We start from the raw sequence: 26,892 nt of genomic DNA, 5'->3' as shown, positions 1-26,892 counted from the left end.
TTTTCTATTTTGTGAAGCTCAACAATCTTTTGCTGCACATCAGAACTATATTCTTTTGTTTTTCTCCTTGTGATGAATGATTAAGGGAATTTTTGCCTTTGTGTTTACACATATTTGTACTCCTGTGGAACAGGAAGTCATAGCTGGACAATTTCATGCTCCTAGTCACCCTAGTGTGCTAAAAAATTTAAATATGACTGGGAATGTAGAGATATTTTACTCATAAGAATTTCTAGGGGTGCCAATAATTGTGGCCAACATGTATTGGAGAAAAACATTTATTTCATAATGTGAGTTTCCCCCCACTTTCAATTGTTTTACTTTGAAGAAAGGTTAGAATTTTGTGAATTTTTTGAATGAAAGATCAAAAGGATAAACAATGCAGATTTATTTTCACAGCCACCTTTGCTCCTATTTACTATGGGTGCCAATATTTGTGGAGGGCACTGTATGTGCTTGTATAGTGCTGTGACATATATATTTTAATTAAATTATTATCTTTCTTTTCAACTGTTTGCATGGTACATCTGAAACCTGTTGTAATTATTGATTAAAGCAGTAGTAACTCATCAAATGATGCTCAAATAAGAGCATTTTAACCAGGCACAACCCTACACATGGTATACTGTCAGGCACACTTTCAGCATTTTAAAGAGATGATTTATGATGGTTGAGTAAGGCCGTGACAGATTGTGGTAGTCCCCCGTATCTATATTTATGTATCTATGTATTTTTGTGGTCAAGTTTGCTTTTGAATAAAACAAAGTGTTATCACCATCATACTGTATGCTCTCTCTCTCTCTTTCTTTCTCTCTCTCTCTCTCTCTCTCTCTCTCTCTCTATATATATATTTATAAGCATTTTAATTGAAGTGTCAGTTTACCCACTGAGTTATCTTACTCCCCACATGACTTTCACAAAACTTTAATCATTTAAAAAAGCACTGCATTAGTGCTTGGTAAATTTAAGATCAATATATTCATTTTCACAATATATAGGTAAAAGCGTTATTTAAATGGGAAAAATAGAACTAAAAATCATAAATTCTTATGTGTTCTTTCACAACGTATAAAAACATTACAACTTTTTGCTGAAATCAGCTAATAAATGTTGCTCTTACAGTATAGTTGTCTTTGTTGCACATTACATTGCACAAACATATCTTATAATTGGAAAAATGCTTATAATATAAAATATTCTGACAATTTAGTGATAATTCTGGTGCAAGGTCCAGAACTCAAGTATTAAATCACAGTGCGGAACTTGACTTTGGTATTCTTCATCTTCTGTTTGTAGATCTCATCAAACTGTTCATTTTGTGCCACAGTGAAGTGATTTTTCCAGTCTCCAACTTTACCTTTTGGAACACAAAACAAATAGAAGATAAAAGCAAATGAAAGGACAGAATTTATAAGTCTAAATTAGATAATTGGTTTATTAACCTTTCCGCATGAAGGGTGAGATCTTGAAGTCCATGACTGGGAGTGTGGAATAGTTGGTCATCTTGTTCTGTTTCATGGCGTCAAACTGTACCCCTTTTGTTATTTTCTCCCTCTCTTCAGCTGAAGTAGACAAACCCAAAAAGGAACACAAACGTTCCACTTCACGTCCAGTGTCCTGAGTAAGATGTGGAAAAACACTAACTTTAACTTTAATGTTGATTTTACAGTATGCATCATAAAAATGTCACATTATGAACTGAACTTACTTCCACCAAATCTTCATAGAACAAGTAGAGCAAGTTAGAATATGTCTGTTTCTTCTCCCACCATCCACTAACATGGTCGAACCAAGGACCAAACACATCTAAGGGCCATATTAAAACAATTACTCAGTTGTAAATTTGTTGATTCATCTAGAGACATTTGACCTTTTTACTCCCCAAATGATTTATAAAACATGTTTTAATAAAATAATTTAATATAATTTCCTGACATTAAAATGGTTCTTTAGTTATACCCATTGCAATTGACTAATATGATTTAATTTCATTACTGTACAAAATATTTTACTTACTCTTTCCGTCCAAAAATTTCTGTAAGAAGGTGTTCCAGTCTCCTGGTTCAGGTTCTCCCATATTCATTCGATCAAAATGAAAATAGGAAACAGCATTGTCTTTGGCATTCCGAGCTACATACACAATCTGGAATGAGTGGACAAAAATTATGATAAGAAAGAAGATTTGTATTACATTATCTTAATTACACAACCAATGCTGTCTTAAATAGAGGGAATTAAGTTGTGTTTCAATCCAATGGGTCCCCATGCAGGGTTCATTGCTCCCTACTAACTGAGCACACAGTATCTGTTAAAGTTCACTTCACTTGACAAAATGCGTTTGGAACATAGCAACATATCAAACACAGACAAAACCTAGGTCACTTATGTTAGAGAAGATTGAGATTTCATTTTTCACCCAAAAATGAAAATTTTGTCATTAAAGAAGATACACAAAAGAAGATATTTTAAAGAATGTCAGTAACCAGACAGTTGACAGCACCCATTGACTTCCATAAAAATACTATGGATGTCAATGGGTGCATCAACTGTTACCAACATTCTTTAAAATATCTTCTTTTGTGTTCAACAGAAGAAAGAAACTCATACAGGTTTGGAACAACATAAGTTGAAATGATGACAAAATGTTTGGGTAAACTGTGATCTAACACATCGATGTTTGGCCCACCACATGCTGCCAGAACAGCTTCACCTTGGCACAGATTCTGCAAGTCTCTGGAACTCTATTGGAGGGAGGTAACACCATTTTTCAAAAGGATGTTTCCTCATTTTATGTTTTGATTGTGGTGATGGTGCTGTCTTTACACATCGGTTTAAAACTTCCCATAGGTGTTCAACTGGATTGAGATCCGGGGACTGGTTGAGATCATATGCCATAGCATATGATTCACATTTTTTTTCATTGTCATAAAACCATTCAGTGAGTGCTCTTGTTATCTTGTGTTACCTCATTGTCATAACAGAAGAGATCACTTACATCAGGATAAAGGTGTTCCATCGTAGGATTAAGGTAATTGCTCAACAATGCTGCATTGATGTGAAGGGGACAAGTGGATCCACACCATGCCAGCAAAATGCACAGAGCCACCAGATCTGTATTTTTCTTTCATTTGTCATTGTTCTATGTAAGGGTGTCGCAATATACTGGTATTCATGATAATCATGATATTCAAAGCATGAAATATCGATATCGTGTTAATTTAGGGTGTGACAACCACAAAATTTAAAATGAATAGGACGCTTATGATATCATGATATGTAAATACTCCAGCGCCAGTACCTGGTTGACCTCTCAGGTGGCAGTATTGCACCTTAACACTGACACCTGTCAAACAAGAAGAAGACCCAGTGTGTGCAGCTATAGAAGAAGAAGAACCATGTCGGGAGAGCGAGAGGCTCTGTCCACACCCGAAAAAAGTATGCTCAACAGTATGGGAGTTTTTCGGCTTCCAAGAAAACAGCCCAATTTGCAGAATTTGCCTAGCGACAGTCGTAGGGTGGCAACACCACCAACTTTTTACCCACCTCTGTGTCCATCACCCTGCGGATTATGCCATTTTACAGAGAGTAAGTTGCGATTATTTTACCAGTCATGGAATGGGAAATGTTATATTAACCTGTTAACAGCGATTGTCTGTGTTCATATATTTAAATAAAGGGTGATTCTTTTAGTAAGTACCGTGTTTTCTTTACTCGGCGTGATGTAGCCATGCATGCATCAACTTATAAATGAATAAAATGAACAATGTGAGTTACATTTTAGACACAATATTGTTATATTGTTTGTTTTTTTCTTTATTTCGCCAACGAAAATTTCAAATTAGGAACAGCAGAGTCCCCGTGCAACAGAGAGAAAAGTTTTTGTTCCCTTTTGATACTTCACTCGTACTGCGTATGGGGAAAGGTCTCCTTTTTCCCCATTACTGAAGCCTTTTTCAATAGCGCAGTGTAACTGCAGCGTCATTGGTTCACTAGCTGTGCGAGCATATGGCGACATAATGCTAAAATGGCGGGGCTTATAGCTATATAAGCGGGCATTTCGCCATGGGATTTCAGTTCTCCATGACTGAGCTGAGTTCGCCAGACGAAGACAGCGCCAGTGCCCTCGCAGACTGCCGCCTCGAGCACCGCTCTTGAGCCGCCCGCTTCCCGCTTCCGGGTTCTGAATTATCTCGATGACTGCCTGATTCTTGCCCAGTCGCGAGCCGAGCTAGAACATCACAGATCCGTGCTCCTCAGCCACCTGGAGTGCCTGGGACTCAGGGTCAACTTTGCCAAGAGCTCACTGCTCCCCAGCCAACGTATCAAGTTCCTGGGTCCAGTTTTCGACTCCGTACGTATGCCGGCTGTAGTCTCGCCAGAGCGCGCCCTGGCTATTCAGCAGCTCGCGGCTTCAGTCAGGAACAAAGCCTACCTCCCTCTGAAGTTTTTCCAGAGGATGCTAGGGTTGATGGCTTCCGCCTCCCCAGTTCTGCAGCTCGGCCTTCTACGGATGCGGCCTCTGCAATACTGGTTAAAGTATCGGGTCCCTCCTCACGCTTGGCGGTATGGCCGCCTGCGTATCAGGGTCAATCAGGCCTGTCTGGCAGCTCTGAAACCCTGGACGAACCCTGGACGAACCCTGTTTGGTTCAGTCATGGAGTACTCCTACATGCGGTGTTCAGAAGGACGGTGCTCTCAACAGATGTGAGGGCAGGCCAGCCTTCGGCTTGTGGTCTCATGAGGAGACTGCCGCAAACTGCCGCCTCGAGTGCCGCTCTCGAGCCACCTGCCGCCCGCTTCCGGCCGCCTCTCAGCGCATCTCCTGCCGCCATCCGGCGCATCTAATAGAGCATTTTTCCCACGGTTTATCACCGCTCTAAAAGAGCTTTTCCCAGCGGTTCACACCCCTCTAAAAGAGCTTCCAGCGGCTCTCGCCGTTCTAAAAGAGCTTTCAGCAGCCCCACAAACGCCGTTTTTACGGCAGCGGCGTTGTTGCAAATGCCGCGCCACACTTGTGGCACATGCTGAGCCCCTCTGCATGATGATGACGGGCACGGTAAGTGCGTCGGCTGCCTGGGCAAGCCCTACGCAGAGGCTGCGCTTACCGGGACCTCATGTTCTCACTGCGAGAACATGAGTCTCGCCTCTCTGCACTCGCGGATCGCCTTCTTCACTGAAGGCGGTCCCGCCGCTTGCACCCTCCCGTCTTCTTCCTCCCGCGAGCCGGCTAGGAAGAGACAGCGGGGTAGAGTGCCACCTGAAGAGCCAACGTGTTGTAGACTGGATGAGTGGTTCCTGCCGGGACGTTGCCAGGCCCCCCTCCAACGCTCTGTGCCGTTCTTCCCCGAAGTTCACAATGAGCTAACTAAGTCGTGACACGTACCCTACTCGGCCCGCTTACATACTACACATCAGTCAGCTCTCACTTCGGTTGATGGCTCCCTAGAAAAGGGCTACGAGAACTTACCGCCCGTGGACGAGGCAGAGGCGGCTCACCTCATCCCGGCAGAGCATATACTTCTGCGGGCCAGGCTGCCTCAGCGCTGCACACCATGGCTATCCTCCAGGTGTTCCAAGATAAACTACTCCGCTCCCTGGACGAGTCTGGAATCGACGCACCTGCCTTTCGCAACCTCCGCAGCGCCACGGATTTGGCCCTGAGTGCCAGGAAAGCTACAGCCCAGGCCATCAGATGGTCCATGGCCATCTTGGCTGTGCTTGAGCGCCATCTCTGGCTCAACCTGACCGAAATTAAGGATGTGGACAAGACAGTCTTTTTAGACACGTCCTAGTCCAGTCGGACAGCATGACAGTGGTGTCTTACATAAATCACCAGGGCGGTCTTTCGTCCAGCCGCTTATGCGCACTGGCCAAGCGCCTTTTGGAATGGCCATTACCCAGGTTGCAGTCACTCAGGGCGACACACATACCAGGAAGAACGAATCTGGGAGCAGATATGCTATCTCGGAGCAACGTCCACTCAGACGAGTGGACGCTCCACCCCCAGATAGTTCTCACTATCTGGGAGATCTTCGGGAGGGCAGAGATAGACCTCTTCGTCTCAGAAGACAACTCTCACTGCCCAATCTATTTTTCGAAGGAGGAAGATGCACTGGCCCACGATTGGCCCAGCCGCCTCCTTTATGCTTTTCCCCTGATCGCTCTGATCCCTCAGGTCATCAGACAAGTCAGGGAAGACAAGCACGGAGTCCTCCTGGTGGCCCCACTCTGGAGGAGCCAAGTTTGGTCCTCAGAGCTGTTCAGGCTTTCCACGGAAGCCCCATGGCCGATTCCCATGAGACTGGACCTCCTCTCTCAGGTGAACAGGACAATCTGGCACCCTCAGCCAGAACTCTGGGCTCTGCACCTCTGGTCCCTCGATGGGAGCCTGTGAACCTCCCCGGGGATGTGCTAAATACCATCTCTCAGGCGAGAGCCCCGTTCACAAGATGCCTTTACGCTCAGAAATGGTCGGTCTTTGTTGACTGGTGCTCAGCATGCAACGAAGACCCCGTGGAGTGCAACGTATCCCTGATACTGTCATTCCTCCAGGAGCGCTTAGATAAGGGTCTCACCCCTTCAAAGCTCAAAGTATACGTAGCAGCCATCGCAGCGTTCCACGCTTCCGTTGCTGGCCAGTCAGTGGGTCGAAACAGCCTTGTGGTGCGTTTCCTGAGAGGCGCTAGGCGATTAAATCCCCCTCGTCCTCTCACTATTCCCACCTGGGACCTCTCTACGGTCCTCAGAGCTCTTTGAGCCACTGCGTTCAGCTGACCTCAGGCCCCTAACGCTCAAAACTGTTCTGCTACTTGCATTAGCATCGGTCAAGCGTGTCGGCGACTTGCAGGCCCTCTCCGTGAGCCCTGCATGCCTTGAATTTGGGCCCAACGACCCCAAAGTCATTTAAAACCCAGACATGGCTACGTCCCTAAAGTGCCCTCGACCCTGTTCAGAGCACAGGTCATTTCCCTCTCAGCGCTGCCTCCCTCGTCAGATGAGCGAGAGTTGGAATTACTCTGCCCTGTTACGGCATTGAGGATCTACACTGAGCGATCACAGCCGTTCCGGCAATCCAATCAGCTCTTTATCTTCTTTGGCGGCCGCACCAAATGGTCTTCGGTCTCAAAGCAACGTCTTTCGCATTCGATAGTCAACACTATTGCTCTCTGTTACTCCTCTTTGGGCCTTGACTGCCCCATAGGAGTCAGAGCCCACTCCACTAGAGGAATGGCTTCCTCGTGGGCCTGGTCCAGTGGAGTCTCTATTAAAGACATCTGTGAGGCGGCCGGCTGGTCCTCGCCGTCCACTTTTGTCAGAACTTGGATATCCCGACCTTACAAGCTCAGGTCCTCTCTGTATGATACAGCGGCCTCGGTCGAGCTCCACCTCATGCCATTTCGGGAGTTAGCTTCCCTTTTGCAAGTGTAACATGGGTTCGATGGCTTCGGCCTTGCGGTCTCCAAGATGAGTCCAGTCATTCCCTGCTGTGGCACGGCGCGGTTGAATTCATTCCCCATACGCAGTACGAGTGAAGTATCGAAAGGGAACGTACTCGGTTACGAACTTAACCTCGGTTCCCTGAGATACGGAACGAGTACTGCGTTATTTGCCTTGCCACGAGGCTGCGGCTTCAGTGTCATCGTTTCAGTCGAATGACCTGAAATCCCATTGCGAAATGCCCGCTTAAGCCCAGCTATAAGCCCCGCCCATTTTGGCGGGCTTCTTCACGCTCTTTGTCGCCATAGGCTCGTGCAGCTACGCCACGCCGTCATTGGTTCAACAACTTCTCATTAGTGAACCAATGATGCTGCAGTTACACTGCGCTATTGAAAAAGGCTTCAGTAACGGGGAAAAAGGAGACCTTTCCCTATAAGCAGTACTCGTTCTGTATCTCAGGGAACCGAGGTTACGTTCGTAACTGAGTATGTTATACTGACTGAATCCGTGTTTTGAACGAATCAGTTTAATTAATTTAGGCTGATACACCCTCCCCAAGGATTCTATAGATATCGTGATATATCGATATTGTGAATTCTTTTGGCCACAATAGCCATGGTGTGAAAAATCTAATATTGTGACAGCCCTAGTTCTATGAATATTCCTTCATTTAAATCACGTTCCTTAGCTGTGAATCTGGGGTCATGCATTTATTCATGACTTAAAGCTCATTCAATCCAATCACTGTGCTGTAGTATGCATAAGATTATAATTGCGGTATTATGCATGAGGAAGTATCACTTCTCTCGCCTCTGTCTCTGTAATCATTCAGAGACATGGGTCGTATAGTTGTGTTTGTTTCCTCAGTGCTACAATAAAAATACTTTTCCCTACAACACGACCAGAGTAGAAGTTTGGGTGCATGTGGATTGTTTTGCTGTGATCTACCAGCACAAATGGAAAATATGTTCACATGAGATCGCATTACAGCGGATAATTCAAATGTCACCGCGGAGCGGGCATATGATCGATTTCAGCGTGGAGCTCCGTGATGAGTTTAACAACACTAGCTACATGGATTATAGAGCATAAAGTATCCGTGTTTATATACATACGTTTTTATAGACATATTTCACATATTCTCCTGCACCAAACATGAACCAGCACGGTGTATGCACACATATTTCATCATGTCTTCTTCAAATGAAATATATACGTGCAAACTGGACACTGAAACGTGTATGTGAACGCGATGACATGATTATTCTGATGAACAAAAGACTTAGAGAAAGGACAAAAATTAAACTATGTCTTTATTCTTTCTGTATTAAACTGCGTGTCGTTTATCATGCGACTGTATGCTCGTAAATGTAATGAAATTATTATTAGCCCTTTTAAATATCCTTTCGCATTTCTCCCTTGTGCTTGGGAGTTTGTTGTTATTTTCTCCGTGCTCATATATTAATATTCATTGTTATGTATAATGAGTGTGTTGTATGTCTGTGTTTTATTGGTTGTTCTCCCCCCACCCCCCTACACTCCCACTTTTCCAGAGTTTTACATGCCCATTTTTACAGAGCTTTTCCAGCTCAGAGGTGTGAACGACCAGGCTAAAACAGGGGGGTTTCATGACCCTTTAAGTTTGTTAGTATGAGATTCAAATTATACTATGATAAATTCATTACATATTGCCACCTACATCACTTTACAGAGAGAAAAGAGCTCATACACTTTACCCTTGAGTTCTGCTCCCAGAAGGACTTGGGCACAAGCTGAATAGGCAAATGAGTTTTGATGAGGCGAGGATAAGTGGGCAGATTATCAGCCAGCTCTGTCCCTGAAAGTGAAAAATAAAATGTGGGTCCAAATTAAAAGTGTCCTAGTTGTCATTGTGGTTAAACAAAGATATACAGTATGTAGTGAACAGCACATTCTAGGGCCCAGTTTATGGCCGGGCCCCTCTCTGTCCGTAACAGCGGACAAAGGTTTGCTACATTTTGATTGGATCTTGGTGGACTAACACAAACAAACTGTCCAACGCCATCAAATAAAGATGTAAGGACAACATCCAGACCTCTCTGAGAGGACAGGAAGAAGACCTCTTGTACCAAGCCTGGGAAGGACAGGACTTCTCATTGGTCCACAGGCAGTTTCTGCCCTTCACCCATCTAGAGACTACTTTTCTAAGGTTGGCCAGAGACTGCCATAAAAATTCCTTGGGACCTTAGCAGCAATGGGTGAAACAAAGAGAGATCACAAAGATCCATCCAAATCCATTCAAAACTATGTTTGAAAACCTTAGAACTGATGCAAACTACACATCCATTTCATACTTATTCACAGAAATAAGTATTCTCAGTAACAGCCATTTGTAGTGCAACATCTGATACAAATTCAGCTGTTAATGTACAATTGAATGACAGTTCAATCTTTTTCCATCATGTTTAGTTTCTTTTTGTTTAGAGTCTCTTTTTTTTAGTCTCTTTTTTGTTTATTGCCAACGGTATTCTGGTGGTGGTTTGGAAAGTGAGAAATGCATTGGTAAACTTTAAAGACACTGTAAAGACTTCCAACTTTGTGCTTTATGCAAATGAGTTCCACAGGGGAGAAAACGGTGGGCCACACTATGGGTGTCCCCTCTGATGCCAGCAGCCAATCACAGCACTCGAATGGAGAAGCGCCAAAATGCAATCTCCTCCTCATCGGAAAGGGTTAAAGGTACCCTTTCAACAGACACTTGTTCTGAGTCTCCCATCGCGGAAGACATAACAGATACACCATTCTGGGTCTTAACCCTGTGAGGAGTAAGACATTAACAGATATACTGTTCTGAGTCTGCCCGTCAAAGGGGAAAGACACAACAGATACACGGTTCTGAGTCTGTCTTGCACGGGGACAGACATTAACAGACACAACACCGTTCTGAGCCTCTGGTCCATCCAGAGAGACAACAACAGATCCCATGATCTGAGTCTACAGCTTGTGAGGCAGCAACAGAGACGACCACGTTCTAAGCCTCCAGCTTTTGAGGAAAGAGACGTTAACAAACACTACGTTCAAAGTTTCCGTCCAGCGAGACAGTAACGACATCTGCAACAAGGTTAAGCTCAGGAGAGCAAACCTTCACTTCAAGGTACCTTCGTCTGCATGTTCCAGATTGTTAAGGACCTTCTGCACCTACGCCAGGGCCTCATCTCCGTGTTCCAGATTTTAGGACCCTTTGGTGCTCCAGGAGATCAGCATCCCACAGAGCTTCGTGTTCAAGACTGTTGAAACAGATTCTGGCTCCTCTCCCCACTGCATTGTCACCCAGCACAACCAGTGGAAGACGTCACCGTCATCGGACTCAAACAAGTGGAACAAGGTATCACTTAATCAAATCTCTTTCCAGAGACCTTGGCATTGTTGTATATTATCAGTATATAATTTCCTAATTCCCATTAGATGTAATATACTGTTGCTGATGTTAGTTAATAACAAATAATCTTTTATTTATTTGTTTGGTGCATAATAAGGTTCTCCACCTTATCATTTTCAGAGAAACAGTTTACCTTTCCATGAGATAACGTAACTCTTCCATAGCCACACCCAACTTATTCTATGTATCTTATGCACTTTATTCCTTTATCATTCATGGTATTCATTTAGTAGTTGTGTTAGTTATTCTTGTTTATCTTTTTGTTAAAGGGCACCTATTATGCAAAATTCACTTTTACATGGTGTTTGACCATAAATGTGTGTTGGCAGTGTGTGAGCAAAACCACCCTAGAATGAGAAAAATCCACCCAGTGGTTTCTCAATAATTCATAAGCACTGTCTCAGAACGCCCTGTTCTAAGATTGCTCTCACTGTGACGTAGAATTGCGCTAAGCCCCACCCACGTGGTTTGATTGACAATCTGGTTTTGGCATAGACCCCGCCCTCGGTGATCTGTCAGCCATCCTCCATTGTTTCAACGACAGCCGGTAATGTCTCCTAAGAAACATAAGTGTTCTGTTGTGGGATGTAATAATGAACATAGTAGTTTTCACTTACTTCCGACATCAGAGCCACTGAAAACGCAGTGGATGGATTTTATTTACGAAGGAAAGGCGCCACTCAAAATTCCAAAATACGTTTATGTTTGTGCGAATCATTTTTTGACTGACTGTTTTGAGAACGAGGATCAATTCAAAGCAGGTCTTGCTTCAAAGTTAATCCTCAAGTGTGGATCGTTGCCTACTGTTCGCGATCCAACGTCACCTCCAGAAGAAGTAAGTGTATTTAATGTTTTTTGAGCAAATAGTCATTTCAGTCGATGTCAGCCAATTCAATAACAAATGCGTCTAAAGTTGTTGTCGTAGTCGTAGAATGTCTGTGTATATAATTTAAACCTTGTTTGTATAGTGTGTAAATATAATTTAGTTTGTACTTAGCAAACGTTATCACAGTATTTGTGTTTGTAGTTTCAAAAAAATGCGCGAACGTTATCACAGTGTGTGTGTGTGTGTGTTGCACATCCATAATTGCAAAGGGGACGCGATTAAAACTCTATAAGTACATAAATGTATCAAATAACCATTCAGAGACGTCCTGCTCCATTCTCAATTGTGTTTCTTCTGCCGGAGTCTCTTCATCATCTGGGTCTGATTCCGGTTCAAACATGTACGGCTGAATGCCATACAAAACAGCGGGTCTCTCACTCTCAGCCATTCTGCTTCTACCGACTGTTTATTGCCATAGGTATGCAAGTTACGCCCTCATCCAAAGGCAGGGCGGGGATATGCAGCTCATTTATATTTAAGGTGGTACACACCAAAACAGCTCTTTTTAAAACAGGCCCCAAAAATGACATTTTCAAATGGTTATAATAAATTAACTGTGGGGTATTTTGTGCTGAAACTTCACAAATATATTCTGGGGACACCCAAGACCAATATTACATCTTGTAAAAAGGGGCATAATAGGTGCCCTTTAATAAAATTTATTTTATTACACTTGTGTCTTCCTTGTGCTGATAATACAGAAGAGGTTCTACAAGTTAGCAATATCACCAATCTTTCAAATAAATCAGCTGACCACTTTATGTTAACTCTAAATGAATGAAAAGCCCCTGTTGAGAGTGTTCTCATACCACCAAGGTAAAAGACCTTGACTGGTGCCCTGAACTAGAGGGGGAAGTGGTCATCTGATGTACATCTGATAACCACACCTTAAGAGACGCGTGATCCAAAAATCACAACGTCAGCGATGACTTGAGTACCAATCCCTATTTTACTTCACGTCCTTGGATGGACAAAGTAAAAATCACTACAAGTAAATAAACAATATTTGAAGCATTCATACGGGTAATGTTAACAATTTAATGTCACTTAAGAGTACTGGCTCCTACAGTTCAATAAAAAGCCTCAACACTCTCATTTGTTTATAACGTTAATGGACCTCACAGAACAAAACTATGCTGGGTATAATGAATCACAATCCAGATTACATTATGCATATAAGCATCAAGCCCATTCACACTTAAAAAGTTTGAGCCAATGGACTACTTGCACTAGGGGTGCAACAGTTCTCGGTAAAAAATCGAACCGTACCGTTCTCCACCTACAGTTCGGCATGCACTTGCACCGCGGTCCATCTCGAATGACGACGCATCTATCGGCTAATATTATAATATAATAATATTATATATTATAATAATATATTATAAATAGCAACGTGGAAATCTGTCACAGACACGCCAGGCTCTTCACTCACCCAATCACAACGCACTCCCTCTCCTGAGTATTAACGAGTAACACCTGACACCCATCAGCACTCATCACCACCGCAGCATAAAAGACACTCCAGAGCACACAGTCACTGTCCGGTCTTGTTAACGCATACCTACCTGCTATGCTTACCTCAAGGACTCTTCTAACGCCTGCTTACCTGTCTCCAGCGTTCTCCTTGGCTCCTAGTGTTTCTGTGTCTCCTGTGAGTGTCATCGTGTTCTGTCTGCTCCACGTCCGCCTGCATCCATGTTCACTGGGAAAGATAAGAAACCACATCAGATCCAGTCACAGCTACAGTCACGAACTTATCCTGCCTTCACTCACCTGCATTCTGCCTATCATCCTCTGGTTGTTTAATAAACAAAGATCTTAACCTTACCTGTGTCTCCGTCCCCTTCTGTGTGTAACAGAAGACCAGACCCACACCGTCAACAACCAAGATGAGCCATCCGGATCCATTTCAAGACCTGGTCAATGCACTTTGTCGCACTCTAACCAGCACTTCCACTCCGGCACCTCCAGCGACCACTTCCGCTTTCAGCGCTGCATCTCCTTCACCCGTTGCGGTCACCAGTCCCATGGCCAAACCGGCGCCCTTCACTGGCTCGGCAGAGGACTGCAACGGATTCCTTCTGCAGTGCTCGCTGGTCCTGGAGATGCAACCGTACTTATATCTCGATGACAGCACTAAAGTGGCTTTCATAATCTCTCAACTCAAAGGGAAAGCTCTCCACTGGGCTGAACCACTCTGGACACAGAAAAATCCAGTTGTCAAGTCGTTGTCAAGCTTCATTAATAATTTCAAAGAAGTGTTCGGGAAACCAGCCTGGGATTCATCAATCGGTGAGAGATTATGCCAATTGAAACAAGGTTCAATGTCTGTGTCTGATTATGCCCTCCAGTTTCGAACCTTAGCGGCAGCAAGTGGTTGGAATGAACAAGCCCTTATTACCACCTATCGTCAAGGTCTCGATCCCCGTGTGCGGTGCATCTCGCTGCATACGAGGATTCCATCGGGCTCGAGAAATTCATCCAGCTATTCATCAGATTCGCCACTCGTATGCAGCTGTGTCTCGAAGAGCACCAGGGCCAGCTGCTATTTCCATCCATCCTCTGCCAGCCAGAATCCGTCAGCCATCCAGAACCAGCCAGCGAACCCATGCAAGTTGAATATTCATGTCTTACACCCACTGAGCGACAGAGGAGGCTGACCCAGAATCTCTGCATCTGTTGTGGCCGTGCTGGGCATTTCATCTCTGAATGCCCCACTCGTCCAGTGCGATCCATGGTGAGTGTTCTCATGCCTACGTTGAATAAGATGAAACCACTCACTATTGTTGTAAACCTTACTGCTGCTGATCTCTGCCTTCCAGTCAATGTGCTCCTTGATTCTGGGTCAGCCGGAAACTTCATCTCCGGAACCCTCTGTCATCAGCTCCAGCTCAAAACCACCACCACGCCGAAGATATACCAAATCCACTCAGTAACTGGAAAACCTCTTCGTCAAGTCCGCTTCAGTGTGGGACCTCTTCATTTCCAAGTCGGTGTTCTCCACACAGAGGAAATCCATCTGCTGGTTCTGGAGGAATCAACGGCTGACGTGATTCTAGGGTGCCCCTGGCTTGAGCAGCACAACCCTATCATCTCCTGGAGGACAGGAGAAATCCTGAAGTGGGGTAACCAATGTTTTAATGACTGTTTTCCTGAGTTTCCTGTTCCAAGTCTTCCAAGTTCTGAAGAAATTCCAGTCTGCGCTACTTCTGTGGAAAGTCCACTCGAGAAACGTTCAACGGACATCCCTGCCTGTTACTCTCACTTCAGTGATGTCTTCTGTCCAAAAGAAGCCTCCAAGCTGCCTCCTCATCGGCCATGGGACTGCACAATCGACCTCATCCCCTGTGAGCCAGTGCCCAGAGGGAAGATATACTCCCTATCAATCCCTGAGGAGAAGGCCATGGAGGAGTACATTAACGAAGCTCTGTCACAAGGCTACATCCGCCCGTCTACTTCCCCTGCTGCTTCAAGCTTTTTCTTTGTGGCAAAGAAGGACAGAGGCTTGCGGCCCTGCATCGATTACAGAGCTTTGAACAAAATCACCGTTCAGGTACCCACTTCCTCTCATCCCATCAGCATTGGAACAACTACGCGGCGCCACTGTGTTCACCAAGTTGGACCTCCGCAGCGCCTACAACCTCATCAGAATACGTGAGGGGGACGAGTGGAAAACAGCTTTCGTGACCCCTACTGGCCACTACGAATATCTCGTCATGCCGTATGGACTTGTCAACGCCCCCTCCGTATTCCAAGACTTCAAGCAAGAGGTGCTCCGGGAGTTCCTGCACAAGTTCGTCCGGGTCTACGTCGACGACATTCTGATATACTCCCGGAGCATGGCCGACCATCGCCGCCACGTTGTGGAGGTCCTCCAATGCCTGAGGGACTACCATCTGTTTCTCAAAGCAGAGAAGTGTACCTTTCACCGGCCCTCAGTGCAGTTCCTGGGTTACATCATTGATCGCAGTGGTGTCCGCATGGACGAGAGGAAGGTAACTGCTGTCAAAGACTGACCCATTCCCACATCTGTGAAGGAGTTACAAAGGTTCCTGGGTTTTGCAAACTTCTACCGCAGATTCATCAAAGGTTACAGTTCAATCACCAGTTCACTCATAAGTCTTCTCAAGAATAAGCCCAAGTCTCTGTCCTGGACTCCAGCCGCCATGAAAGCCTTCGACACCCTCAAGACAGCTTTTATGACCGCTCCCTCCTGGCTCATCCCGATCCAGATCTCCCTTTTGTCGTTGAGGTGGACGCCTCAACCACAGGAGTGGGAGCGTTATTGTCACAGCAGCAGGGGAATTCCCGTAAACTCCATCCATGCACCTTCTTCTCTCACAAACTCAACCCGGCGGAGGTCAACTACGACATCGGGAACCGGGAGCTTCTCGCCATCAAGCTTGCCCTGGAAGAGTGGAGGCACTGGCTCGAGGGAGCTAATCACCCATTCACGGTTCTGACAGACCATAAGAACCTTGAGTATCTACGGGACGCTAAAAGACTGAATCCCCGCCAAGCAAGATGGGCTCTGTTCTTCACAAGGTTCAAGTTTACTGTGGCAAGGGGGGCGTGGTTTAGCGGAATCTGCAACGGAAGAGAGAGGGAGGAGACGCGCGGTGTCTGAGTGGATTAGATGCAAATGATAAACACCTGTTTCTTGTTTCAGTAATTGGCGTGGAGAGAGTATTTAACGCCAGGAGAAACAGGAGCCTGCGAGAGAGAGAAGGACTACTGGCTGTTTCCCCACTCCTGGATGTCTGCTGCTGTACTGGAGTGAACTTTGAAATTACTTTGATTGTTTTGTGCCTGCCTGCACACTGTTTTGTTATTATTTGTTTTTGGTTAAAATAAACAGCCAGTAGTCACCCGCTGACCCTGTCCTCTTCCCTCCTTATTTACGAATTTTGTTACATTTACTATGTCTTACCTCCCTGGGTCATAGAACGTGAAAGCCAATGCTCTGTCCCGTATCTACAGTCCTGAAGAAAACTCAGATGATCCAGAGCCAATCATCCCCGAGAAACTCTTTGTCAGTCCCATCACTTGGTCTGCTGAAATGCTCCCCGAGCCGAGTGCCTCCACCAACACCCCGCCGGGTTGCCCCCAGGGATTGCAGTTTATCCCACGGACACGGCGCACTCCCCTCATTCACTCCACGCATACTTCATTGGGCACTGGCCACCTTGGGGTCAATGAAACCCTCTCGCTGCTTAAACAGCACTTCTGGTGGCCCAACATGGCATCCGACGTCAGGAGGTACGTACAGGGGTGCCGGGAATGTGCCGTCTCCAAGAGCTTGTGACATCTTCCCTCCAGGAAGCTCCAACCTCTGCCCGTTCCAAACCGCCCCTGGTCACACCTAGGAGTAGATTTTATAACAGATCTTCCAGTCTCCAACGGTTGCACCTGTGTATTGGTGGTAGTGGATCGATTCTCCAAGTCCTGTCGACTAATTTCCTTGCCTGGACTGCCAACGGCTATGAAGACCGCGGAGCTCATGTTCAACCATGTATTCAGATGTTATGGACTGCCCGAAGATATTTTATCTGACCGTGGATCACAATTCACCTCCAGAGTATGGAAATCCTTCTTCAAGCTCCTAGGTGTGACCATAAGCCTCTCCTCTGGCTACCATTCCCAGACAAACGGGCAGACGGAGAGGAAGATTCAGGAGATCGGCCGTTTCCTATGTACCTTCTGTCACTGCCACTAGGACTCCTGGAACCAATTTCTGGGTTGGGCCGAGTATGCCCAGAACTCTCTTCGTCAGTCCACCACTGGTCTTACTCCGTTTCAATGCATACTCGGCTACCAACCCCCACTGTTTACCTGGGATGGGGAACCATCAAACGTCCCTGCAGTAGATTACTGGCTCCAGGAGAGCGAGAGGGTCTGGGACTCAGCTCATTTCCAACTCCAGCGGGCCCTACGCAGGCGCAGGATGACAGCTGACCTTCGGCATTCCCAAGCACCCAATTACCAGCCAGGACAGAAGGTTTGGCTGTCGACCTGGGACATCAGGATGCGCCTGCCCTGTAGGAAGCTGAGTCCTAGGTTCATTTGCCCCTTCACCATCACTCGGAGGATCAACCCTGTCACCTATCACTTGCAGCTCCCTCCTGAGTAAAAAATTCACCCAGTTTTCCACGTTTCACTGTTGAAACCTCACCATCCCTCTGTTCTTCCCTCCACAGAGCCTGGCGAAGCCGAGGAACCCCCTCTTCCACTGATTGTGGATGATGGAGCGGCCTACACAGTGAACGACATCTTGGACTCCCGGCGCCGTGGTGGTCACCTGGAGTACTTAGTCGACTGGGAAGGATACGGTCCCGAAGAACGGTCATGGGTTCCCAGGAATGATATTCTCGATCCCAGCCTTCTCAATGACTTCCATGCCAGATATCCTAAGCGTCCAGCTCCACGTGGCAGGGATCGACCACCACGACGTCGGGGTCCATGGTCCTCAGGAGCGGACCGTGGAGGGGGGGGTAATGTCACAGACACGCCAGGCTCTTCACTCACCCAATCACAACGCACTCCCTCTCCTGAGTATTAACGAGCAACACCTGACACCCATCAGCACTCATCACCACCGCAGCATAAAAGCACAGTCACTGTCCGGTCTCGTTAACGCATACCTAGCTGCTATGCTTACCTCAAGGACTCTTCTAACGCCTGCTTACCTGTCTCCAGCATTCTCCTTGGTTCCTAGTGTTTCCGTGTCTCCTGTGAGTGTCATCGTGTTCTGTCTGCTCCACGTCCACCTGCATCCATGTTCACTGGGAAAGATAAGAAACCACATCAGATCCAGTCACAGCTACAGTCACGAACTTATCCTGCCTTCACTCACCTGCATTCTGCCTATCATCCTCTGGTTGTTTAATAAACAAAGATCTTAACCTTACCTGTGTCTCCGTCCCCTTCTGTGTGTAACAAAAACAGACAGACAGAGTTCAGATAATGTATCAGTCGATGGATGCGCAAAACGTTACAACAACGATAATCAGAAAGCGTGGACAAAACAGTCACTCTTTGTAAACTGTTCACTGCGAGTGCCGTATGCTCTAATGTCCAGTCATTTATGCCGTCATCACCTGGGTGTTGATAGCGCGCGAGCGCAGGTGAGACCTGAACAGCGCACGTTGCTATCTGTGTTTAAACTAAACTCATTAAAACCTTGCTAATTTAAACATTCAAGATTCAAGATCATTCGAGAACTCGCACGCACTGTGAGAAGATTTCAGTCAGCACGCAAATACTGAGTTCTCTTTCAAGTCTTGCGCGTCATTGGACAAATACAACATACAAAAATGATGTCAACATGCCCGTCTTGGTGAGTATCCTAGCAAACATAGTCGGTTATGCCTTAAGTGAACATATATTAGTCGAGAAAGACCATGCAGGTGTAACAGTAGGCTATATGTACTGCATCATGCATGTCTTAACGGGAAAAATCTATTCCTGCTTCCTGTGTTTTTAATGTTAAATCAAACAACAAATAACAAATCACTCACTGCTCTTGACTGAATAGCTTTTGTAACTAAATAATAAATAATATTTATTTAATTTATACAGTGAATATAATATGCAGTGGAATTTTATATTTGCTTACTTTATCCACTTCCAGTACCTGAAAAAAAAAACATTTTGTTTGATTTATAAGCTGTTTTTCTTATGGAAAACAAATTTTTGTCCCGACAAGGTTAAAAAATCTAATTTTACTATCCTTGTGGAAATTTTGGCCTCACAACATAGACAATACTTGGACCACACACACAGCATTTCTCTTTGCAGCTTCTCAAAATCAAATAGAAAGTCAATATGTATAATATATAATCAAAAAGCGGGAAAACACCCCTAATAAGATGTACAAAAGGACAGGTTGTCTTAATGTCCCTGATGAGGAATCTGATGAGGATACTGGGAACAGAAGGAGAGAGAGGGGATAAGAATTACCAGGAAGGCACTATTTAAATTTAAAGACACAGGGCCCTATCATACACCCGGCACAATGCGGCATTAGGCGTGACGCAATTGTTTTTTGCTAGTTTCAGCCCGACGCAGTTATCATTTTATGTCCTGTGCCACGTTGTTTAAATAGCAAATACATTTGTGCCCTTTGTGCACCCATGGGCATGCTGGTCTGAAAACAAGGTGTTTTCAGGCACATTGTTGGCACGTTGCTATTTTGAGGCAACTGAAATAGACTGGGCCATTGATCAACTGAAACCTGGTCAATGGAGCAAAATTTTGAAAGTGCGTTAGTAATATATGGAGCCCCTAAAGGGACCTTTGCAAAAAAAAAAAAAAAAAAAAATGACAGAGTTTCGCGTGCGTCACTGCCTATGAAGAAAGCCAGAGTGGATGCACATGAACTAAATGCGAGTACAGATGAATTAATAAAGACCTATTTGCTCAAATTATGCAGTAAATGCGAGTATGGATGTGCATAAATTAATAACGATCTATTTGCTGTGCTGTGGCTAATGTGGCTTTCATAGGGCAGTTCATATCACGGCCTTATGTCTGCTTTAAAGCATTCTCTGTGACGGCCAGGATATGAATAGCTGTGTGCATTGTGTGCACGAGAAGGATTTTAACTGTGCTTTGAGCCAATGTGGTAGAAAGTGCGAGTTGGCTGGGACTGAATCTGCACTGCGGCACGGCACTGGCTTGCTGAAGGCCTGCTGCAGTGGCCTGATGCTGGAGGAAGGCCAGTTCTTTCACGGGGAGAGGCGGAACTGCCCGAGACTCGAGCTTGGTGCTCGACTGCCTTGTTGTCCATTTCTTTATGGCAGGAATGATAGAATGGGCAAGACTAGGAAGACAGGTGAAAAGTGAAATACAATGAAGGAGATTGTGGATGTTTCGAGCGCAGTGAAGAGAGACGGCCTCAGCGTCTTGGCATGCAGGGACCCGTTTGTTTGGGCTGACGCCCCCCCCCGAGATGAATTGCCGGTGGTGTAATTGCTCCTAGTAAGGCCAGAGGATTGTGGCAAAGATTCCTAGAGGACGAAAGATTCTTCATCAGACACAAAGAGATTAATTTCGGACATGGTGGGAATTTAGGGCAGGTCAGATGCTGTAAAACTGTCAAGGAATATGGGTGAGTCAACTGTGTCTATATATATATGCTTTCACTCATGCTGATTGGGTAAATATGTTGATTACTGACTGCTAACAGCTGGCTGAAATGACGTGATGATTAGTCAGATTATTAGTCCCGAATTTTGTTAATAAAACATCATTTAGGGATATGTAAACCTGGATCTCCACATGTGAGAGAGTGAAGAGATCGGCGGCTGCATCGGCGGCTCAATCATCAGTGTGCATGTTAATATTGGGTTACAGTGTGCATGCATATAAAGTTTCCTGGTGACTTATTGTTGATTGAACAAAAATTGATTTTGTTCAGTTGTTACAGAACCACACATTAAAACCCATCTCAATCAGTTCTGACCGACTGCCTACTGTGTTTTGCACCCATCCAAGTTAATATTAATATACATCAACGAACCCCCTTCCCTTTCAAGTGGTCCTTCGAGCCAGATTGGCGAACTGCAGCAGAGAGATGGCATCCCATCCTGAGTTAGATCCACCTGTCGTCTGACCTACATGTCAGACAAGGCATGTAGCAGTCTGTAGCAGCTGTACAGTACAACGATGAGACACCTAGTCCCAGATGCCGTCATTGCACGAGCGAGAGAGAGTTCTGCCTGTCCCCATGTCCAGAAATAGAGTTTTCGAGATTACGGGTGGTGCTAGAGAACCTTCTGCCAGCAGACGTGAGCGGGCGCTTGAAGTATCAGATCTTGACTGATCATCTAGTGTTAGAAGAGGCCCTACTGGTAGCAGACTCCTACTGTAATTCTGTGTGACCCTATACAGACACCATGCAAGCTCTTGTGAAGATGTATGGTCAACCCCACAAGCTTGTTCTACGGAATATCACTGAAGTGCTGGAAGGTCCCAAACTCAAGCATGGTGATGTTAAGGCATTCAAGTTCTTCGCCCTTCGTGGACGCTCATTAGTGAGTATGTTGGAGCAGTTGGGGTCAGAGGGAGCAGCTGAATTAGAATGCGATTCACACATATCCAGACTCCAAGGCAAGCTTCTCCACGAGCTCCAAATCAGCTTTTAGAGGTATGTCCACCCGCACAGGATCACAGTCCCAGATTGGTTATAGTATGAGCTCCAGGTCCAAGATGACACCAGTAAACCAATTACATATGTTCCACCATTACCTACTAAGAAGAGAGAAGGTCATCACGACCCCAAGCCTCCATGGAGATCCACGAGCATCCTGCTGGTTGCAGAGAAACCTGCTGCAGACAGTGAACATCGAGTGTCCGCTCCAGAGCCCTGGCCCAGCTCCGCCAGGTACAGAGAGAAGTTACACACCTACTGCCCTTATTGCGACAATGCCAGTCACTTCCGCAATGAATGTCTCAACTTTAAAGAGCTGAGTAAGGAACAGAAAGAGGCCCAGATTTGTAAGAATAACTGGTGCTGGAGATGCGGCTGCAATCATCATGCCTCCCAATGTACTCTGAAAGCCTTTTGCAAGACCTGTGTCTCATCATTTGGGCCTGCAGAAGTCAAGACCTGCATGGGTTGGACTCTTCAAGGCCCGTCACATGAAATTAAACATAGGATCTAGGCTCACTTGTGTTTCTTCACATCTATCCTCCCCAGCGCAGACCTGTTTGCTCATGTTGAGAGATTATGGCAGATAGATGTGATTCCACACTGTAGTGACAAGGTAGTAATGAGATCCAAGCTAAACCAAGAAGCTGTCAGACTCCTGCAGGAGAAGACTGCGTGAGTGAAAGTAGAAGGGACGATACAGTATGCCACGCCACTCCTTTGTATGCAGAGCATGCCACGGCTGACCATGCCCAAAGAAGCCATTCTCCCTCAGCTTAGGTGTGTCAAGAGGAGACTGCTTAAGAACCCAGATAAGGCGTTCACCTACCAGGCCGAGATCACTAGACTGAAGGAAGCAGAGACATATCATGGACAACAGCCAGTCTGAAGATCCAGTCCGAGAGGTCATTGAGAAGTCATTCTATGTTGATAATTGTCTGGATAGTCTTAACTCCCCCTGAGAGGCCAGAGACCTAGTAGATCGACTTTATTCTCTCCTGGTCTCTGGCGGCTTTGAGCTTTGACAGTGGGCCAGCAATTGTCCGTCAGTGATTACTCATCTCCCCTCTGAGTCCAGATCCAGAACCTGTGACTTCTGGCTTTGTCAATGCCAACAAGACATCCACAAGTCTACTCTCGGACTGCATTGGCACTGTCAGTCTGACATCCTGTGTCACAAGCATCAAGCTAGCCGCTGTTCCACTGTGACTATGCGCAACATCGACCATGTACTAGCCAGCCAATATAACCCCCTCGGTTATATCATCCCTTACACAACTCAAGCAAAGATATTGGTACAGCGCTTGTGGGACAGGAAGCATGACTGGGATGATCCACAGTTGCCTGAGGAACTCCTTACCTTGTGGTCCAAGTGGGAGATGAAGTTGAGTGGATTAGAGAAGATTTTTGCCCAGGTGCTACGCCAGCTCACAGATGAATCACCCTTCCTGTAGATACAACGTCCACATCTTCTGTGACGCATCAGAGCAGGCGTACAGTTCAGTGGCCTACCTGCAGACAGAAGACAGAGAGGGTAGAGTAGAAGTTGCCTTTATCGCTGCCAGATCCCGCGTTGCCCCCCACAAGTGACTGTCTATACCCCACTTAGAGCTGTGTGCTGCTCTCAATGGAGCTCAGCTTTCCCAGCTATTAACTACAGAGCTCACGATTCTGATTCGCTCCATAAGACTGGTCAGAATCCACCAGTGTGCTCACATGGCTGACCTCCCACTCATGTCGTTACAAGTTGTTTGTAGGAACACAGTTGGCAGATATCCAGGAGATGACGGTGTCCACCACCTGGTGCTATGTCAGATCAGCAGACAACCCAGCGGACGATATCACTCAAGGCAAGCCTCTTCAAAACCTCTCCACTGGGAGCCAATGAAGCCAGGGACCGGAATTCTTCAAGCTGCCACGAGATAGTTGGCCCGAACAGCCTCCCTTACTGCTTGAAGAGCCAATCTGTGAATTAAGACAGTCAGCTTTCTCTGGGTTAGTGACCACAACTGCACCCCCACTTGAGCCGCAATGCTACGACACACTATCAGAGTCCCTGATTGCCTATGGGCAGAAGCTTCATGGGGCAGCCTACACCTCCAGTGCTGATCTCCAAAGAGACATCTGACAAGTAGTCCTCTGCCAAGCTCAAGCCGAGTCCTTTCCTGATGAGCTAAGACTTCTGAAGTCAGGAAAACCAGTGTTAGCCTCAAACAGACTGGCTTCACTCTCCCCTGAGTTGGATGCTGCTACTGGACTGATCCAAGTAGGAGGCAATCTACGCCATCGTGAGGTACTAGAAGCAGATGCTGTACATCCAGTTGTCCTTGACCAACGACATCCAACCACCAAGCTAATCATCAAGGATTATGATGAAAGGCTGCATCATCCCGGAACAGAGTTTTTGTTTGCCAAAATCAGAAGGACATACAGGATCCTAAGGGGCTGTGAAGCCGTCCGTCGGCACCAGCGTCAGTGTGCAGAGTGTAGAAAATGGAGAGGATGTCCAGAAATCCCCCTCCTGGCCAATCTGCCCCTCACCAGACAGAGATACTTCTGTCCAGCCTTCTATTCAACTGGTATGGACTGTTTCGGCCCCTTCTTGATTAAGATTGGGCGCTGTAATGAGAAGAGGTGGGGCATAGTCATTAAATGTATGACTACCAGGGCAGCACATCTCAACCTTCTCACCAGTATCTACTCTGACTCATTCCTGATGGCCCTGCGACGGTACATAGCCCGACAAGGGAAACCATATGAGCTATTATGCGACCGAGGCACCAATTTTAAGGGTGGGGAACGTGAATTAAATGACTCTTTTGCCACCCTCCAAAATGAGCTACAGAGTCACCTCGCCAGTCATCAGATCAAGTTCATTTACAATCCTCGAAGCGCCCCCCACTTCGGCGGTTGCTGGGAGAGGGAGATCCACTCATTCAAGACAGCCCTAAGATTGACCATCGGGGCTCAAACTGTCACTGAGGAAGTGTTGAGAATACCTATAACCTCAAAGAGGACTGTTCTCAACACTTCCTCAGTGACAGTTTGAGCCCATTGGGTATATCTCCTTGGATGTCACCGACCCTGAACCAATCACCCCGTACTGTTTCCTGATCGGTCACCGAGACACATCCTTTCCTCAAGTAGTCTACCAAGATTCCAAGGTCCTTAGTCGCCGATGTTGACGCCACACCCAACTGCTTGCAGAGCACTTCTGGAGACATTTCCTAAAGTACTTTTTACCCAGTCTCCAAGCCCGCCAGAAGTGGAAGACAGAGAGGAAGTCACTAGAGATCAGGGACGTGGTCATGATTGTTGATACCCAACTTCCCCATGCCCTTTGGCCAGTAGGCAGAGTTACAGTTTCCAGGCTCAGATGGTTGAGTCCGACGAGATCGGGGGCTGCATTCTAACTCAATCATCAATGCTCTATCATCACAGAATGCAAGTTAATATTGGGTTACAGTGTGCGTGCAAGTAAAGTAAGTGCTTATTGTCTGTATTTCCTGTTTATTGTTAAGAGAACGGCTGCTTATTCTCATGTTATGGAAGTAGCAAGTTAGCACATACAGTTTGTATTCCCTGCTTGATTTGGTGTATTCTGTTATGTTGATGTAAGATGCTTGTGTATACTTTGTACATCTCATTATTGTTGAATGTAAGCACTATTGATTATTAACCTGCAGTGACCAGCTGCTTGTCACATGCACATGCCCTGTTAAAGGGCAATTATGCGCTAATAGTGACCTCTTGTGGACATGTACAGAATATTCTCTCACTCAATATGGTTTAGCAATGATTTATTAATGTTATTGATATTGACTTAATACTGTCTAATATTCAATTATGTATATGTTTATGAAACACCTGTATATATATTAGTTAGTTTATCCTTTTTGTTCAATTGTTTCAGAACCACACATTAAAACCCATCTCAATCAGTTCTGACCAACTGCCTGCTGTTTCGCACCTATCCAATTTAATATTAATATACCCCTCAATTTTATAAGAAGACCAGCACTGGATTTCCCACAGGTTAGTGGGGAAATACATGAATACTTTTTCCTGGAACTGCCTGATTTGTACTATATAGAACAATGAAGAAGTTGCTCAAGTAGTCCATTAGATTTTGAATACAGTGGTCAAAAAATAAATAAAAATGGGAATATTTTTGCCTTGATGCTTAATTACCACAATTAATATAGTAAAATTATCAATGCTAGATTTGTATATTTACAGTCAATGCAGCATAATGTGTACAGCAAAACCAGCAGAGGACCTCAGCATGTGCTCAGGGAACCTTTGTCTTACAGGCACTGTATGTATTTCTGAAGGAATACAGAGAACTGGCTCTGATTTTCGAAACGCAGAGATAACATTAAATTTTACCTTTGCATCTTACAAAGCAGATGATTTAAATCAATCTGTCACAGTATATAAATTGCAGAATATGTGGAAAACAGAATCCATGATGCATCTTTATCAATGCACATCTTTAAAATGTGGAAAATGGCATAGCAAGAATTAAAGGAACATAAAATAAGACAGTCATTGATAATAATAATAATAATAATAATAAAAAACACACATTATGAATTCAGTGTGAACTCTCATTATTCTGTGTTCTCTGACCTGATGGTATCACTTGGAAACATGACTCCAGAAATGGCACTCTCATATAGATAGGCTGGGAAGTCTGGCGCTCTGGAGCATTCTTACCAAAATACAGAAGGTCAAGAATATACGAAACCCAGGTGGTACCTAGAAGAACATGGGAGAGTAGAAAACCCTTAGAAAGACAATGATAACAAGATAAAAGTTAGCCTACATAAAATTATATCAGTAGTACTGCTAGAACATCATCAGTACTACTACTATACGTTACAATATGTGTCTAAAATCTTAGTCTTGTAATTGATAAAATTAGTATCAACTGCAGGTCTGGAATTTTTGGTTACACATGATGATACAATTTTTTGTTGTACATAAAAAAGTTAAATT

General features: G+C 45.3%; 1 protein-coding gene across 1 annotated transcript; it reads right to left on the bottom strand.

Moving 5' to 3' along the window:
* Positions 1–739: 739 nt before the first annotated feature.
* LOC125279296 (cytosolic sulfotransferase 3-like) lies at positions 740–26,707 on the bottom strand (the record flags this gene model as incomplete). Its single annotated transcript, XM_048208804.1, has 6 exons — positions 740–1,357; positions 1,443–1,617; positions 1,709–1,806; positions 2,017–2,143; positions 9,174–9,274; positions 26,524–26,707. Coding segments are annotated over 6 exons (798 nt in total), but the record flags the coding sequence as incomplete, so codon positions are not given.
* Positions 26,708–26,892: the final 185 nt, after the last annotated feature.

This window comes from Megalobrama amblycephala, linkage group LG12 (genome assembly GCF_018812025.1).
Source record: "Megalobrama amblycephala isolate DHTTF-2021 linkage group LG12, ASM1881202v1, whole genome shotgun sequence".
Lineage (NCBI taxonomy): Eukaryota > Metazoa > Chordata > Actinopteri > Cypriniformes > Xenocyprididae > Megalobrama > Megalobrama amblycephala.
This window is presented reverse-complemented; position numbering and strand designations above follow the sequence as displayed.